Below are 17051 nucleotides of genomic sequence, written 5' to 3' on the forward strand. Positions count from 1 at the left end.
CAGACTAGATTACTTATCCATATACTTCTCTTAATTCCCCTAGTAGAATATAAACCACGGGTTAAATCGCTACACTTCAGCCTAGCTGGCTGCCTTTCAAATACACCAACCTCTTTGCTACCTCAGACCTTGAAATGCTCCCATATTATTTTCACTCCAGCACTTAACACAATTGCAGTTCCACCATGAGGAAGCTGTAACCCCAGCATCTCACACAACACCTAGCACAAAGAGAATGGAATTACTACTCATTCAACTGAAGAGCAGGGGGTCAGTCAATGTTCCACAGGTTGTCCGTAGTAAGTCTTTCTGCTCACCAAGATCCACCGGGTCAAATTTACGAGTCTGGCTCCACTAAGGACTGTGTCCTGTCCTCAAAGAGTCCCTGAAACGGAGGTCAAGGTGTCATGTAAGCGGCAGATGCTTGGTGATGGCGTTCAGGACACACTACCCCAAAATATGGCACATTGGTGTATTGATCTTAAGCCGGAGAAATTCGAGAAAACGGCAGAAGCAGCAAGATCACTCCTGCTTCTCCCATTTTTCACTCCAAATCTCCCACGTGAAAGGTCCCCTCCCTGTACCAGGAGGGAGAGAGACATTCTCATCACCAGAGACAGGGCGTTTAAGGCCAAGGTGAGCAAACCTCCATCTGGTTTCACCATTTACTACCCACAGCCCAAACCCCTCTGCCTTAACAATTCTTCACAAATTCATTGTTTCTTTATCCAAAGGGTATAAAGCTTCCCGCTCTGGTCACTTCAGGTCTCCACTCTCCGGTGAAAGGTGTCATGTACGTGTAGAAATTTAGTAAAATGTGTACACGTGCTTTTCTCCTGCAGATCTGTTTGTCAGTGTAACTTTCAGATCCCGTCAGGGGCCCTGGACGTGGACAACTTTCCTTCCCCCACGGCTGCGGGGAAAGGCTGACTCTGAGGTCGGCGGCCGCTACTCCCGAGCCGCTGGTCCCCAGCAGGGCCTCAGGCCACGAGGCGGCAACGTCCCGGATCCCGACCTGAGCGCCGCCATGGCAACGATGCGGTCCGGCGCCTGCGCGCGGCGCTCCGCAAGTGACGCCACAGGAAGGGGCGTTCAGGGCCGCGCCATGGCCCGAAAGGCGGCTGGGAGGCCGCCGGAGGAAACGCTGTCGCTCTGGAAACGGTAATGGGGCCAGAGGACGCGTAAGATCCGGGGACTGGAGCGACGAGGTTCCCCGCGGACCTCCGACCTCGTAATCCCCGGCTTGGGGCCGCGGGGGCCTGCGACCGTTTCCGGCGTGCGGGCGAAAGGGCGTTCGGGAGCTGTAGCTTCCGGCGACGCGTCTGGGTCCCAGGGAAGGGAGGGGGTGAGACCGGGAGGGTCCCCGGGTAGAGCCCCGAACCCCGGACCTGGACGCTCCGTGTGTGGGCGGCCGCAGCCGTACCGCGGGGTGGGGGGATCTGGGCTGGGCTGCCCGCTGGACCTGTTTCTGCCCTCAGGGAGCAAGCCCTGTTGAAGACACTTGTCGTGGACCGGGACACGGAGGCGTGGCAACGGGACCCCGCTTTTTCGGGTCTGCAGAGGGTCGGGGGCGTGGATGTGTCCTTTGTGAAGGGCGACAGTGTCAGCGCCTGCGCCTCCCTGGTGGTGCTCAGCTACCCTGAGCTCGAGGTAACCCCGGGGGGACGCTGGCTAGGGGCCGCTACGCTGGGCCCCGGCGTGCATTAGTGAGAGAGGTGGGGCTCTGGACAGGGAACCGTGTTAGGGTAGAACCCCGCTTCTCCTTTCGTGGGAGTTCATTAAGGAATTGGGAAGCCTTTGAAAAGATGAGGATAGGGGACAAAAACTGAAGTCATTCTGTGACTTACATCCAAATAAACTCATGATCTCCAAGTGTGGCCGTTATCTTGGGCTCCCCATGTCAGGGGCCCACAGCAACACACCCTCAAGTTGCCCAAGCTGGAAATCTCTGTCTTCCCAGACCCCTCACAGCAGGTCACACACGAACTCCATTTTTTCTCCCCCCTAAAATCACTGGAGTCTTATCTATCCACTTGTCTACATCGCTGCTGTCCCTTCCCTGGCTGTGCCACCGTCACCTCTCCTGTAGGTGACAGGCAGAATCTTTCCTGGGTCCCTTCTCCATGCTGCCATCAGAGCAATTTTTCTAAAAACCAAATGTGAGCAGGTCACCACCTAGTCCACTTAAGACACTTAAGTGCCTATCCTGTGATCTCATGGTAAATAAAAGTGACACTCACGGACAAGGCATAAAGGCCGTTCGTGATCTGACCCCTGCTTAACGTAACTCTCTGTAGGCTCACCTCTGGCTACCACCCGCTCCTCACCCACTCCCCACTCCAGAGGCCTTTGGCTTCCTCAAACACGCCTTGCTGTATCTGCCTGCCTGATCTTAGCAGTGAAGTTTCCTCTCCTGGAATGTTTTTCCTGGCTAACTGCTCCTCATCTCTTAGGTCCTCCAGTAAGCCCCCCTTCGTCCTGCAAGACCAGGAGTTGCTCTCAGCACCCTCTCATTCCTCTTTATCACACTGGGATGGAATTGGCCTGTGTGTCTCCCCTACCAGAATGTAAACTCCACAATGGTAGGAACCATGCTGTCTTGCCCACCGGTTGTAGCCTCTGCACCTAGTTCAATGCCTGACACATAGAAGACGATCGAATAGATACGTGAATGAATGAACAGCGTGCCCACGATTCCTTTGGAGTCAACAGCTCAGGAAGCCTTGGCTAAAGAAGAGCTTGACGAGGAAACCTCTGCTCTGCAGCTTCAGCATTTCCCCCTCCCTGCTCCTCTGCCTGATCCCAAAGCTACTACCTTCCTGCCTCAGCGTCTTTGTGCTTTACTTGGAAGATCCTTTAGTCAAAATTCAGCAGAAATATATTGATACCTGACTCAGAGTTTGGTGAGGAATAATTGAGATCATGTATGGAAAGCAATTAGCATAATGGGCGTGTGGTAAGCCCTCAAAAATTAAATGCTAAGCCACTGTTAATTCTGAGGATGACTTCTCGCTTCTCAAGACCCAGTTCACTTGTTCCCATTGCTCTATACCTTTCCGTACCTGCAGAATTAACCACCCCCTTGTCTCTGTCCTAGGCCTGTTTCTTATGCATGTGCTATTACAGTGCTTCTCACACTGTATTAAAGTTATCAGTTTAGGAGGTACTCGCAGATCTTACAGCCTGTTAACGGAGCACTCTCCTTTTGCAGTAGTCTTCCTCCCCTCATTGCAATAATAGTTTTGAATAGTTCCCCTTACCTCAAAGAAAAGTTATTGGTATATTCTGGTTTTCCCACCATCTGTAGGTTCTGAAGGGCAGGGTTATACTGTATTTCTTTTGGAGCCCCAGCACTGAGCAGAGTGCTTGCTACTTGGATGTAGTCAGCACTTGTCATCCTGTGCTATGGAAGCTTAGACTAGGGAATGATCTTGGAATAGTCTGGTCCAATGACTCCCAAATGCCCAACCATGGATCTATGCAATGAGAGTCGCCTGGAAGTGCATTTAGAAATATGGATTCCATAGGCAAATTCATAGAGACACAAAGTAGATTTGTGGTTGCCAAGGGCTAGGGATTGGGATGGAGGGTGACTGCTAATGGGTATAAGAATTACCTGGGGGTGGTGAAAATGTTCTAAAATTGGATTATGATAATGGTTGCACAACTCTGTAAATACCAGAAAGCGTTGAATTATACTCGTCAGGTAATTTTATGGTAGTCAATTATATCTCAATAAAGTTGTTAAAAGAAAAAAGATTCCAGGGCCCCACTCCCTTTACTGATATTTACCTTTTTAAACAATCCTTTCTGTGATTCCAAAGCAAAGCCAGGCTGTGAATCACTGGTCTCCTTTCGCACAGCCAGGAATCCTTTCCTCACCATCCCTGACAAATCGTGGCCTCACACCAGAGCCCGTTCCATAGTTGGAAGCCTGGTTCGTGTGTTCTTTTCCACATGGAGCTGAAATTTAGTTGTTTGTGACTTCTGCCTTAAGGTGCAGAGCACAGGACAAACCTTTCCTACCCTCCTATTTGAAGACAGTCCTGTGTTCTCCTGAGTTTCACTGAGGTGATTCCAGCTCCTTCACTTGCTGCTTGTCCTCCAGCCTGCCCTCAGTGAGTAGGGCCCATTTTTACATCCAGCACCCAGAACTGAATCGAGTACCTCAAGTGCAGTTCAGCCTTTTGGTTCAAACATTTGGTGGGCCTAATGCACAACGCCAGCTTAGGTTGAAACTTGCATATCTTCACAGAGACTACTGACTAGATCATGCCCACACGCTAATTATACAACTGATTTTTCCTTCTCCCAGAATTTTTTTTAACATTTATTGGAGTATAAGTGCCTTATAATGTTGTGTTAGTTTCTGCTGTATAACAAACTGAATCTGCTATATGTATGCACATATCCCTATATCCCCTCCCTCTTGCGTTTCCCTCCCTCCCACTCTCCCTATCCCACCGCTCTAGGTGGTCACAAAGCACCAAGCTGATCTCCCTGTACGATGCTGCTGCTTCCCACTAGCTATCTAGTTTACATTTGGTAATGTATATATGTCAGTGCTACTCTCTCATTTCATCCCTTCTCCCAGATTTTTAACTTGAAAATGTGTGCACATACTGAAAAGTTGAAAGAGTAATACATTGAACACCCGTATACCCTCTGCTTAAGATTCAGCTGATTTTGTAGTCTTTGTGTGTGCGCGCACTGAGATTCAAGAGTGCCTCCTAGAGGTTGTGACAGCTCAGCAAACCTGTCCTAGAATATTTTCCTACATAATGGCAGCGTCATTATCATACCTTAAAATATACATACATTATTCCATCACCACCTGAATCCCATTCCATAACACATTTCCCCAGTTGTCCCCACATGTCTCTTAAAGCTGGTTTTGTATTTTTCTCTGATCTGTAAAACTTTGACATGTGTTATGTGATAGTTGCTGTTGATAGTAGATTATGATTACTGTGGAGATTTTTTTTGAGGGGGGGGTCCAGTATATTGCTGTTTACTTTTTTTTCCACTAAGATACATTTTTAAAAATTTTATTTATTTATTTTTTATACAGCAGGTTCTTATTCGTTATCTATTTTGTACATATTAGTGTATATATGTCAATCCCAATCTCCCAATTCATCCCACCACCACCACCAGCCCCGCCTCCCCTTAATTTCTTAATTTTCCTTAATTTCTCTTTCTGATCTTTTGTTGTTAGTGTATAGGAATGCAAGAGATTACTGTGCATTAATTTTGTATCTTGCAGCTTTACCAAATTCATTGATTATCTCTAGTAGTTTTCTGGTGGCATCTTCAGATTTACCTATGTATAGTATCATGTCATCTATCTGCAAACAGTGACAGTTTTACTTCTTCTTTTCCTATTTGTATCCCTGTAATTTCTTTTTCTTCTCTGATTGCTGTGGCTAGACTTCCAAAACTATGTTGAATAATAGTGGTGAGAGTGGACATCCTTGTCTTGTTCCTGATCTTAGAGGAAATGCTTTGTTTGTCACCATTGGGAATGATGTTTGCTGTGGGTTTCTTGTATATGGCCTTTATTATGTTGAGGTAGGTTTCCTCTATGCCCACCTTCTGGAGAGTTTTTATCATAAATGGGTGTTGAACTTTGTCAAAAGCTTTTTCTGCACCTATTGAGATGATCATATGGTGGTGGTGGTGGTGTTTTAATATTTATTTATTTATTTGGTTGCACTGGCTCATAGTTGTGGCAGGTGGGCTCCTTAGTTGCAGCACATGGCCTCCTTAGTTGCGGCACGCGGGCTCCTTAGTTGCAGCATGCGGGCTCAGTAGTTGTGGCACATGGGCTTAGTTGCTCCATGGCACGTGGCATCTTCCCGGACCAGGGATCGAACCCGTGTCCCCTGCATTGGCAGGCAGATTCTTTATCCACTGTGCCACCAGGGAAGTCCAATCATACGGTTTTTAATTCTTCAGTTTGTTAGTATGGTGTATCACATTGATTGATTTGCATATATTGAAGAATCCTTGCATCCCTGGGATAAATCCCACTTGATCATGGTGAACGATCCTTTTAATGTGTTTTGGATTCTGTTTCCTAGTATTTTGTTGAGGATTTTTGCATCTATATTCATCAGTGATATTGGTCTGTAATTTTCTTTTTTTTGTAGTATCTTTGTCTGGTTTTGGTATCAGGGTGATGGTGGCCTCGTAGAATTAATTTGGGAGTGTTCCTTCCTCTGCAATATTTTGGAAGAGTTTGAGAAGGATGGGTGTTAGCTCTTCTCTAAATGTTTGGTAGAATTCACCTGTGAAGCCATCTGGTCCTGGACTTTTGTTTGTTGGGATATTTTTAATCACAGTTTCAATTTCATTACTTGTGATTGGTCTGTTTATATTTTCTATTTCTTCCTGGTTCAGTCTTGGAAGGTTACACCTTTCCAAGAATTTGTCCATTTCTTCCAGGTTGTCCATTTTATTGGCGTAGAGTTGTTTGTAGTAGTCTCTTATGATGCTTTGTATTTCTGTGGTGTCCATTGTAGCTTCTCCTTTTTCATTTCTAATTTTATTGATTTGAGTCCTTTCCCTCTTTTTCTTGATGAGTCTGGCTAAAGGTTTATCAATTTTGTTTATCTTCTCAAAAACCAGCTTTTAGTTTTATTGATCTTTGCTATTGTTTTCTTTCTATTTCATTTATTTCTGCTCTGATCTTTATGATTTCTTTCTTTCTACTAACTTGGGGTTTTGTTTGTTCTTCTTTCTCTAGTTCCTTTAGGTGTAAGGTTAGATTGTTTATTGAGATTTTTCTTGTTTCTTGAAGTAGGATTGTATTGCTATAAACTTCCCTCTTAGAACTGCTTTTGCTGCATCCCATAGGTTTTGAATCGTGTTTTCATTGTTATTTGTCTCGAGGTATTTTTTTGATTTCCTCTTTGATTTCTTCAGTGATCTCTTGTTTATTTAGTAACATATTGTTTAGCCTCCATGTGTTTGTGGTTTTTACGTTTCTTTCCCTGTAATTGATTTCTAATCTCAAAGTGTTGTGGTTGGAAAAGATGCTTGATATGATTTCAATTTTCTTAAATTTACTGAGGCTTGATTTGTGACCCAAGATATGATCTATCCTGGAGAATGTCCCATGTGTACTTGAGAAGAAAGTGTAATCTGCTGTTTTCAGATGGAATGTCCTATAAATATCAATTAAATCTATCTGGTCTGTTGTGTCATTTAAAGCTTGTGTTTCCTTTTTAATATTCTGTCTGGATGATCAGTCCATTGATGTAAGTGAGGTGTTAAAGTCCCCCACTGTTACTGTGTTATTGTCGATTTCCTCTTTTATAGCTGTTAGCAGTTGCCTTATGTATTGAGGTGCTCCTATGTTGGGTGCATACATATTTATAATTGTTATGTTTTCTTCTTGGATTGATCCCTTGATCATTATATAGTGTCCTTCCTTGTCTCTTGTAACATTCTTTATTTTAAAGTCTATTTTATCTGATATGAGTATTGCTACTCCAGCTTTCTTTTGGTTTCCATTTGCACGGAATATCTTTTTCCATCCCCTTACTTTCAGTCTATATGTGTCTCTAGGTCTGAAGTGGGTCTCTTGTAGCCAGCATATATATGGGTCTTGTTTTGGTATCCATTCAGCGAGCCTGTGTCTTTTGGTTGGAGCATTTAATCCATTCACATTTAAGGTAATTATCAATAAGTATGTTCCTATTACCATTTTCTTAATTGTTACTGGTTTGTTTTTGTAGGTCCTTTTCTTCTCTTTTGTTTCCCACTTAGAGAAGTTCCTTTTAGCATTTGTTGTAGAGCTGGTTTGGTGGTGCTGAATTCTCTTAGCTTTTGCTTGTCTGTAAAGCTTTTGATTTCTCTGTCAAATCTGAATGAAATCCTTGCCAGGTAGAGTAATCTTAGTTGTAGCTTCTTCCTTTTCATCACTTTAAATATATCTTGCCACTCCCTTCTGGCTTGTAGAGTTTCTGCTGAGAAACCAGCTGTTAACCTTATGGGAGTTCCCTTGTATGTTATTTGTCATTTTTCCCTTGTTGCTTTCAGTAATTTTTCTTTGTCTTCAATTTTTGTCAGTTTGATGACTGTGTGTCTCAGTGTGTTTCTCTTTGGGTTTATCCTGCCTGGGACTTTGCATTTCCTGGACTTGGGTGGCTATTTCCTTTCCCAAGTTAGGGAAGTTTTCAACTATAATCTCTTCAAATATTTTCTCGGGTCCTTTCTCTCTTCTCCTTCTGGGACCCCTATAATGTGAATGTTGGTGTGTTTAATGTTTTCCCAGAGGTTTCTCAGGCTGTCTTCATTTCTTTGCATTCTATTTTCTTTATTCTGTTCCATGGCAGTGAATTCCACCATTCTGTCTTCCAGGTCACTTATCCGTTCTTCTGCCTCAGTTATTCTACTATGAATTCCTTCTAGTGTATTTTTCATTTCAGTTATTGTATTGTTCATCTCTGTTTGTTTGTTCTTTAATTCTTCTAGATGTTTGTTCTTTAATTCTTCTAGGTCTTTGTTAAACATTCCTTGCATCTTCTCCATCTTTGCCTCCATTCTTTTTCCGAGGTCCTGGATCATCTTCACTATCATTATTATGAATTCTTTTTCTGGAAGGTTGCCTATCTCTACTTCATTTAGTTGTTTTTCTGGGGTTTTATATTGTTCCTTCATCTGGTACATTGTCTTCTGCATTTTCATTTTGTCTGTCTTTCTATGAATGCAGTTTTTCATTCCACAGGCTGGAGGATTGTAGTTCTTCTTGCTTCTGCTGCCTGCCTTCTGGTGGATCTTCACTAAGATACATCTTGAGTTGACTTCCATGTCAGTTTCCCCAAGTTCCCACTTGGGTCTTTCAATATGTGGGGTCAGATCTTCTTTTATTTTTGGAACGTTTCTTAGTTTGTGGTTTTAAGTATTAGTTATATTTATTATTTCAGCTCCATAGTTTTGTTTCTCTTTTTCAGTCATGCATATGCTGGGTTTTCTGTCTTGTCAGGTTTTTTTGTGTTTCTGTTTTTATTTCTGCCAGATTGTGCTCTCTGTCTGGCGTTTAGTTAACTTACCTCTGCTGCACAACTGGTTGGGGGCAGTATTTCATCAACTCACAAGGTTTGATCATTGCCTTCTGAGTTCTCTGTTCACTCTAAGTTGTACTTAGGTACTTCCCTGGTGTTCCAGTGGCTAAGACTCTGCACTTCCACTGCAGGGAAGATCCTGCATGCCACACGGTGTGGCCTTAAAAAAAAAAAAATGTATTTAAACAGGAAACTCAAGGGCCAGGGGTTTGGGTGCCTCAGTGGGTTTCTTAAATCATGAGGGACGGTGAAGTATCGTCGTGCCAATAAATGGCATCCTTTTCAGAAGCAAAGACGGCCAGTGTCTCTTCTGATTCTTTGATACTCTCGTTTCCAAAGGACCTTACACTTCTGGCCTCGCTCTCTTCTCCACAAGCCCCCAGGGCTCACCTGTGTCTCCCCAGAGCAGCATCTTCCTGATAAGGCTGGGGCTGCCCCCCAGGTCTCATTCCATCAGGCTCCCTACCACTATGCCCCACCACACCCCCTGCCCTTGTCCCTTCCCCACCTGCCTTTCTGGCGAGGGGCCCAGAGCTGGCTCTGTGAGTCTGGGCTGTTTATTTCCGCCCGTAGATGCACACCGTTGCTTGTAATTGGCTTGTCTCCCAGTTATGCTGTGGGCATGGGGTAGAGGGGGTTCATCTCCTCTCCTGTGGATCTCTGGTTCCTGGAGCTTGTGCAGAGGGATTCAAACGTAAGCAGCCACCATCATCCTGTGGGAACTCAGGCCACACTTCACACATGTCCCCGTGAAGAGTCATCCTGTTGCATGGGGTTCAGCACTCCAGCCTGCCGGGTTCACTGTGAATCGAATTCTCTGGTCTGTCATCCGGTTGGACCCTGCCCACTTTAGGTCATTGGCAGTTTGATGAGTTTCCTGTGAGTCACTGATAAAAATGTTGGAAGGACGAGCCCCTTCCTCCATGCTATTAGAGTAATTCTTTCATTTAGGGACATGTCATTATGACCTGGCTTCAAGGGAGAGGTGGAAGTATGATTTTGAAAGCTATCACCAAGAGATTGGTGGGGGGGTGGGATGGTCAGTAACAATCCAGGACATCTGAAGGTTCTGGAGAATGTGTGCTTAGTGGGAAACGTTCTCACCTCCGGTGGTCTGGCTGTAATGAAAACTCAATGTTTAAGGGGCTTAGGGCTGCCGTCCTGTGCTCTGAGCGGGTCGTTACATGCTAATCAAGTACCAACAGGGCCTCCTCTTCCATGCTGTGTTAGGACTTTTCAGTTTGAAGAAGAGTCTGCCAGAGCGTGTGAAAATTCTGGGTGGTCCCCAGCAGGTCTGCCTCAGACTCCTGGCCCCTACTTCTCCCAGCGTGAGCCAGGCCTTTTAGCACAACATCCCCAGGGGTATCCCCTCTTCTCTCTCTGGGGTTATTTGCAGCCTCAGAATTTTTCTTTTTGGACTCTCCCATCCCTTGGGACCCAGTTCTCTTCCAAACTGCCTCACTGTGAGATCGTGCCTGTCCTTTTTCCGAAATATTTGTAATCTCTTTTCTTAAAGCCAGAGTTGCCCTTCTTGCTATTGTAGCCTCTGTGAAGACTTGGCCTTTTCTTCCCGGAGGCCCCTTCTAATATGGCACTATGGTGTCTATTCACAGGTGCTTCTTGTGCTTTGTCTTCTGTGAGCCTCCAAAAAGCCTGGCAGCAGGGTGGGGTGGGGAGGCAGCAGGTCTGATTTACGAAGGAGGCAGCCTGAGGAGGGCCTGTTACAGACCAGGTGTGGCCAGTACCTTTGAAATGGCAGCATTTGAATCCCCACTGCCCATCTGCAGGGTGGATCACCTGTCTCCAGTTAGTGAGGCAGGGAAGGGGGCGACTTGGGGGTGGGCCTGGGAGACGGAGTGACAGGGATTGTCAGATAAGGGCCAAGGGCATGCGAGGGTGCGGGGGAGGTGGCCAGGGCCGCGCGTGCCTAGTGACCTGGGTGCCTGGTGGCAGGTGATGTATGAGGACTGTCGCATGGTGAGCCTGACAGCCCCCTACGTGTCAGGCTTCCTGGCCTTCCGAGAGGTGCCCTTCCTGGTGGACGCGGTGCAGCAGCTGCGGGAGAAGGAGCCCCGCCTCATGCCCCAGGCAGGTATCTCACTGGGTTGGAGGAAAGGCCTTCCACAGGCCCCGCCCCATTGCAGGGAGATATCCACGAGCTTCCTGGAGAAGTGCTTTTGCCTCAAGAGGGATCAGACCTAAAGAGCTGGGGCCCTCGTCTTGCTCTGGGATGCCCCAACCTGATGGGCGAGGGGCACTTCAGCTGACCGTGACTTTCCCCTGTGGCTCTTCCAGGTCCTTTTTGTGGATGGAAATGGGGTGCTCCACCACCGAGGTAATCTGCTCCCAAGACTCCCTGAGAGGGCTGTAAGAGAGGGACCAGGAGGGGTGCAGTCCGCCTGCACCAGGCCCCAGGCCCTCTGCCACCAGCCTGGCCTTGCAGCTCCTTCTGGCCTTGCTTCCCTTGTCAAGGCCCCCTAGTAAGGAGCCCCTACTTCTCTTCACCCCTGCCCCTTTCCTGCCTGCCTCCACCACCTCTGCTGGCTCAGCTCAGGTACCAACATCCAGTTTGGCCCTGACGCTTCCAGAAGTCTCAGGCCCTGAGCCCAGCTAGCCTGTCCCACTGGCGGCCTGCCCTGTGTCCTAAACAGACCCTTGCCTGAAACGGAACAGGAACAGACAGGTGTGCCTGTTCCCCACTGACACAGGGAAACCCACACCCACCTGGGTGCTAGAACCTTGTCCCGGGGAGAACCACCAAGGGGGAGGGGCTGTCTTACCCTCAGATACAAACCTGGGGGTTGGGCGGCAGAGGGAGTCAGGAAGGGGTGGCATTGTGATTTTAGCCCCTGCCCTGGGAGCCTGTGGGCCCAGAGCCACCCTGGACACTAGTGGAGGACCAGCAGGCCAGCCCTGGGCCTGGCCCCCAGTCACTGCAATCCTTGTGCCCTGGCAGGAGTCCCAAAGTTCTGGGCGAGTTAAGGGCAGAGTTGCAGAGGCCTGAAGGTGGCCACAAAGGGGAGGGGAGGATGAAAGAAGCAGGTGAAGCATGTGAGCACACTAATTATAATCAGGCTCCTAATCTTGTCAGAACAGGGTGGGGGGGAGGGGGAGTCGTCCTCCACCCAGCCTGCCAGCCCGGAAGTCAGGGTAGAGGGCCACGTCCGAGGTCAGGGTGGGGCTTAGAGCCCTGTCCCACAAGTCCTTGCCCACCGACAGGCCTCTGTTCACGTGGAAAAGTTCAGCGAGGCTCTGGTGTGGCCCCCATCCCCACACTGTCTCTAAACTGCTGGGCTCATTGCCTCACCTCCCCAGCCTCATCTTGCTCTGCCCCTACAGGCTTTGGGGTAGCCTGCCACCTTGGTGTCGTCACAGACCTGCCCTGCATCGGGGTGGCCAAGAAACTCCTGCAGGTGGATGGGCTGGAGAACAACGCTCTGCACAAGGAGAAGGTGAGGGGGCCAGAGTCCGCCCCGCTGCAGACCAGCTCCACCTGGGACGCTCTCCTCCCAGCCTGGATTGCTGACCTGGAGTGAGGAAGACCAGCTTTCTTTGCGCGCCTTGTGGGTGGTGGGTCATCTCGGGAGACTCGGAGCTCCTCTCCCAGCCTCTGGGTGCACACTTGCCTCCTCTCCACCCCAGCCTGCGTGCTGCTGTGGCACCCCACGTGGGGGTAGAGCCTCCAGGTATCGGGGACCGGGCATTCGGGGCCTGTACAACACTCTGTACTTTTCCACCTGCCGTGCCACCCCCATCTGCCTGGGGCATCTCCCTCCTCTGGGACCCCCTCTGGCGGGAGCTGGTGACACATGTGGCTCTCTAACCTGGACAGCCAACTCTGAGAACAGGTCAGTTGCATCTGTCTCATCCTTCCAGCTCCCCCATGCCTGTGTGGAGTGCCTGTTTGTTGAGTTGACAGGGGCCCCGACCCACCCAATGGGCCAGTCCCCACCACCACCACTCCAAAAAGTTTGTCAGGTTGAATCAGAAGTGCTCAAATTTGTAGCAGGAGAGAAAGCAGCAGGAAGTAAGTGGCCTCGAGTGGGTTGTGGCCCTGTGTGTGCACCAGCCTGGTGCCTCCACCCTGCAGCACTGGGGCCTGGGCAGGCTGCTGCCTCTTCTCTGCTGCAGAATGGGGAGGAGAGTACCTCGTCAAGGTGAGATGGTGCTGCAGGCCGCGCTTGGACGCAGGGTCCACTCGCGATGGGCCCTTCCATCTCCTCGCCCAGCGGTTGCTCAGGTTTTAAAGGTGAGCAGGCTTGCCTTCAAGCCTTTCACCAAGAAAGGTGTTTTTCCAAGTCTTTTTTCTGTTTTCCAGATACGGCTCCTGAAGGCTGGAGGAGACTCATTTCCTCTGATGGGAGGCTCCGGGACCGTCCTGGGCATGGTGAGTGGCCAGGGGCCTGCGCCCCACCGAGGCAGACCCCTCAGCTGAGGGCCAGAGAGGGCCTGGGGTCAGTACCCATGTACGTGTGTGCCCCAGAACCCGTCCGCCTCTCCCTATCTTCCTGCCACTCTGGCTGCCCCTGCATCTTTATTTCTTCCCCTCCCCCACTGTGCTGAGGGGGCCTCTGGGCCCTCATTCGCCCCACCCTGTCCCTAAGACAAACATCAGGAAGGTGCCCCAAGGGTGCTGCCAGTCTCCCAAGCTCCTGCCTACCGCCCAGGACATGTCAGTCCTCCAGCCCACAGAGCTTGCCCAGTGCCCTGACCTCACCCTCCCTGTCACAGGCCCTGAAGAGCCACGACCACAGCACCAAGCCCCTCTATGTCTCTGTGGGCCACAAGATGAGCCTGGAGGCAGCCGTGCGCCTGACCCATGGCTGCTGCAAGTTTCGGATCCCGGAGCCCGTGCGCCAGGTGAGTGGGCTGCCAGGTGAGTGGGCTGCCAGGTGGGTAGGCTAGCGCATGGCACCTGCTCTTCCTGTACTCCCGGGCTGAGGGTCCACAGCACCTGTGGGAGAGTCAGTTTGGGCCACACTAGGCTCCGGAGGGGAGGAGAGGGGCCTGGAAGATGCAGAGGCCTGCCCTGCCTAGCCCGGGGGTCTGCTGTGCCCCTGCACTCAGCCTTTCAGCCTCTGGCACCCTGGGTCATCGGGAAAATCAGCTGACGTCAGCTCAAATAGCAGAGTGGCCTGCCAGCCCCTGAAGGCCCAAGCTGCCCCGCTGACCTGGGAGGGAGCGGCCGTCCTCGGCTGGGGGGCCCCTGCAGGGCTGCTGGGCACTGCTGAGGAAGACTTGGGCCAGGGATAAAATCAGGAGACTCCAGGGTGTGGCCACGCCAGGCACCCAGCACCTAACTTGGGGCCCAGGGGGATCAGAACTCTGGTGAACGAGTTGGCTCAGCTAACCTCATGCAGGAAGCCCTTGGACCGCCTTGGTGGTCTTGGCCATGACAAGGTGCAGAGCAGGTGCACGTCCCAGGGAAGCCCGTGAGGCAAGGATCTGTGAGAAGCTGTCCTCAGGGAGAGGCCTGCTGGAAGAGGGGGAAGGGCAGTCCAGGCCTGAGGACCAGCATTTGCAAAGGCCCTTGGGCAGGAAGGAGTTTGATGCCAGAAACTCAGAGGAACTTGTGGCTGGAGCCCTGGCGAGGGTGAGCGGGCGGAAGCCTGTGTGCATTGCAGGGGCCAGAACTTCAGATTTACCACAGGGCCTTGGATGTGAGTTGGGAGGGGACACCATCAGATTTGCCTTCCCAGCAGGGACTGTATGTCGCCTGCTGCTCCGTGTGTCCCTGAGGCCTGTGCTGCGTCAACTAGAGGCAACCTGGCCTAGGTGCCACAGGCCCGCTCGGTACTCTCAACTCAGCACCACCTGGTGACACCGCAAACCTGAGGGTCCTGGCTCTGCCTCGACCACCCCAAGAGCCCCCGTAGCCACCACCTCAGGGTTTGGGACCCCCCCCCGGCTGCTGGTGTGCAGGGCAGCCTCCAGGTGGCAGCAGTGGCACGCACGCGGCTGTGGCTCTCCGCCCCTGCCAGCAACTCTCTGGGCTGCGAAGAGTCAAGGCCTCTAGGGTGGCTTCCAGGGTGGACTTTCTAAGTGTCCACCAGCCTCAGCCTCCTTCCCTCCCCGTACAGGGTTCGTAGGTGCAAAAGCCTGTGACGTGTCCTGGCCCCAGGAAGCCTTTCCTCCCCCATTCCCATCCACCTGTGCGACCTTGTGGTGGGTGGGGTGACGACCCGAGATTTCTCCGCAGGCCCTCAGAGCCAGGGACTCTGCTGAGCTGGTATGGTGGGCAGGTCTCTGTCCCTTCTGTGTCTCGTCTTGCCCCAGAGTGGATGATAGCTGTGTCCTTGCAGGTGGGGGGATGCCCTGTAAAGTGCCGTGAACCCCTCAAAGGTGGGCAAGGACCATGTGTCTGCCCTAGAGAAAAGCCAGACGTCTGCACCCAGGAGCCTACCAACCCTATCGTTTCCAGGAACGGGGTGTGGCCCTGTCCAGTGGCACTGGTTATCTCTTGGTCCATCTTCTTCCTTGGCCCACTCACCTGTGTACACTTTGCCCTCCTGACTACTTCTGTAAGCTCTGAGGAGAAGCTGAGAGAACGGCTTAGGGCCTGCTCCGTTGGTCACAGGCCCGCTGCCCCCAGCTCCCGGGCCAGGCTGGGACCGGTTGCTGCAGGGGAAGGCGGGAGCTGCTGCCTCGCGTCTCCGGGGCCTTTCTCCCGGAGCACCCTGCCGCCCACCCTGCCCACTTGCCCATTCACTCTTAAGTAGAAACAGTCGGGGGGATTAGCTGTTGTGTCCTGTAGTCACACAGCCCAAAGCGGGGCTGAGCCATCTAAGCCGGGATCAGGGGCCTCCCTGAGGCCAGGCCCCCTGGAACGGGGAGAGCCTGTGCCGCAAGGTCCTGGGGGCCCCATTCAGGCCTGTTCCCCTCTCCCCAGGGTGTGCCCTGATCCCAGCCTGTGGCCCAGAAGCCCCCTTTCATTCTGGTGACTCTGAAGAACTTTCCATACACTTCTCCAGGGACAGAGGTTGCAGCTGACACTAGCCAGGGAGTCAGATGAACCAAAAGTGAGGACAGACAAGCTGGGCTGAGGACAGCCTTCAGAGAAGAGGGCTTTAGCAGAGAAACTGTTGGCTCAAGCAAAACCTACAGGGAAGCACAAGCTATAAACCCACTGAAAGCCAACTGAAATAGGAGCGAGGCACCCAGCCCATTTCCTCAGGCCCTTCGGGGACATGCTGTCAAGCACCCCAACCAGAGGGCCTGACCTCCTGGCACCCACGCATGATGGGGCCGCTGCTCCTTTTCCCTCAGGCTGGGCCTCCGTGGGCTTTTCCAGGAGGGGCCACCCTATCGGGTGGGGACTGATCCAGAGGCCAGCTTGGGACCCCAGCCACCCCTCTCACTCGAGCCATCCCTTTCTTCAGGCTGACATCCGCTCCCGAGACTACATCCGCAGGACCCTGGGAGTCCAAGGGGCCCCTGCCTTGCGGCCAGAAAGGTGAGTGCTGGGGTGGCTGGGTCATGCCCCCGTGGGGCCACTTCTGGTGGCTGGGCCTCTCGGCGGTGGCGCTGTGGCTCAGGCCAGACAGGCAGGGCCAGGCAGGGGGCGCAGGGTTCCTGAGGGGACAGGAGAAGAGCCAGCAGAATGCTGGGGGCCAGTGTGGACTCCATGTTCAGTGGGAACTGTCCAGCAACCCCCAAAGCCCAAAGCTCACCTCCCACCAGGGCGCTCCCTGCTTACCTTGGTCCATTTATGTCGTGGTCTCCACAGAAAGGGTGAGGGAGTCAGGTGCTCCCGGTTCATGTCCTGGCTCTGCACCTGCTGTGTCGTTTACGCTCTCAAAGCCTGTTTCCTCACCTGTGTGGTGTGCACGGTGATTCTCATCCCACTATGTTGTGGTACAGTCACAGCCAGCAGTGGCTGGTTACTTAATCCTAACGGCACTTACCATGAGACAGGCACTGTGATCACTTTGCCGATGAAGAGACTGAGATAGCAGGGTTTCCATTGGCAGCTTGGACATC

At 51.1% G+C, this 17051-nt stretch overlaps 1 protein-coding gene across 8 annotated transcripts in view; it reads left to right on the forward strand.

Annotated features, from left to right (window-relative positions):
• Positions 1-754: 754 nt before the first annotated feature.
• The window catches only part of ENDOV (endonuclease V), an 85114-nt gene continuing 68817 nt past the window's right edge, over positions 755-17051 (forward strand). For 7 of the 8 annotated variants that reach the window (XM_059997367.1, XM_059997371.1, XM_059997365.1 and 4 more), the window contains exons 1-8: positions 755-1161; positions 1479-1650; positions 11025-11159; positions 11367-11406; positions 12411-12523; positions 13390-13458; positions 13803-13931; positions 16451-16524. In XM_059997367.1, the coding sequence (XP_059853350.1) occupies positions 1028-1161; positions 1479-1650; positions 11025-11159; positions 11367-11406; positions 12411-12523; positions 13390-13458; positions 13803-13931; positions 16451-16524 (866 nt within the window). In that variant the 5' untranslated portion in view covers positions 755-1027. The remainder of the gene's footprint in view (positions 1162-1478; positions 1651-11024; positions 11160-11366; positions 11407-12410; positions 12524-13389; positions 13459-13802; positions 13932-16450; positions 16525-17051) is intronic. The other variant, XM_059997368.1, reaches the window with a different exon arrangement.

The sequence above is a fragment of the Delphinus delphis genome, chromosome 19 (genome assembly GCF_949987515.2).
Source record: "Delphinus delphis chromosome 19, mDelDel1.2, whole genome shotgun sequence".
NCBI classification, from domain to species: Eukaryota; Metazoa; Chordata; class Mammalia; order Artiodactyla; family Delphinidae; genus Delphinus; species Delphinus delphis.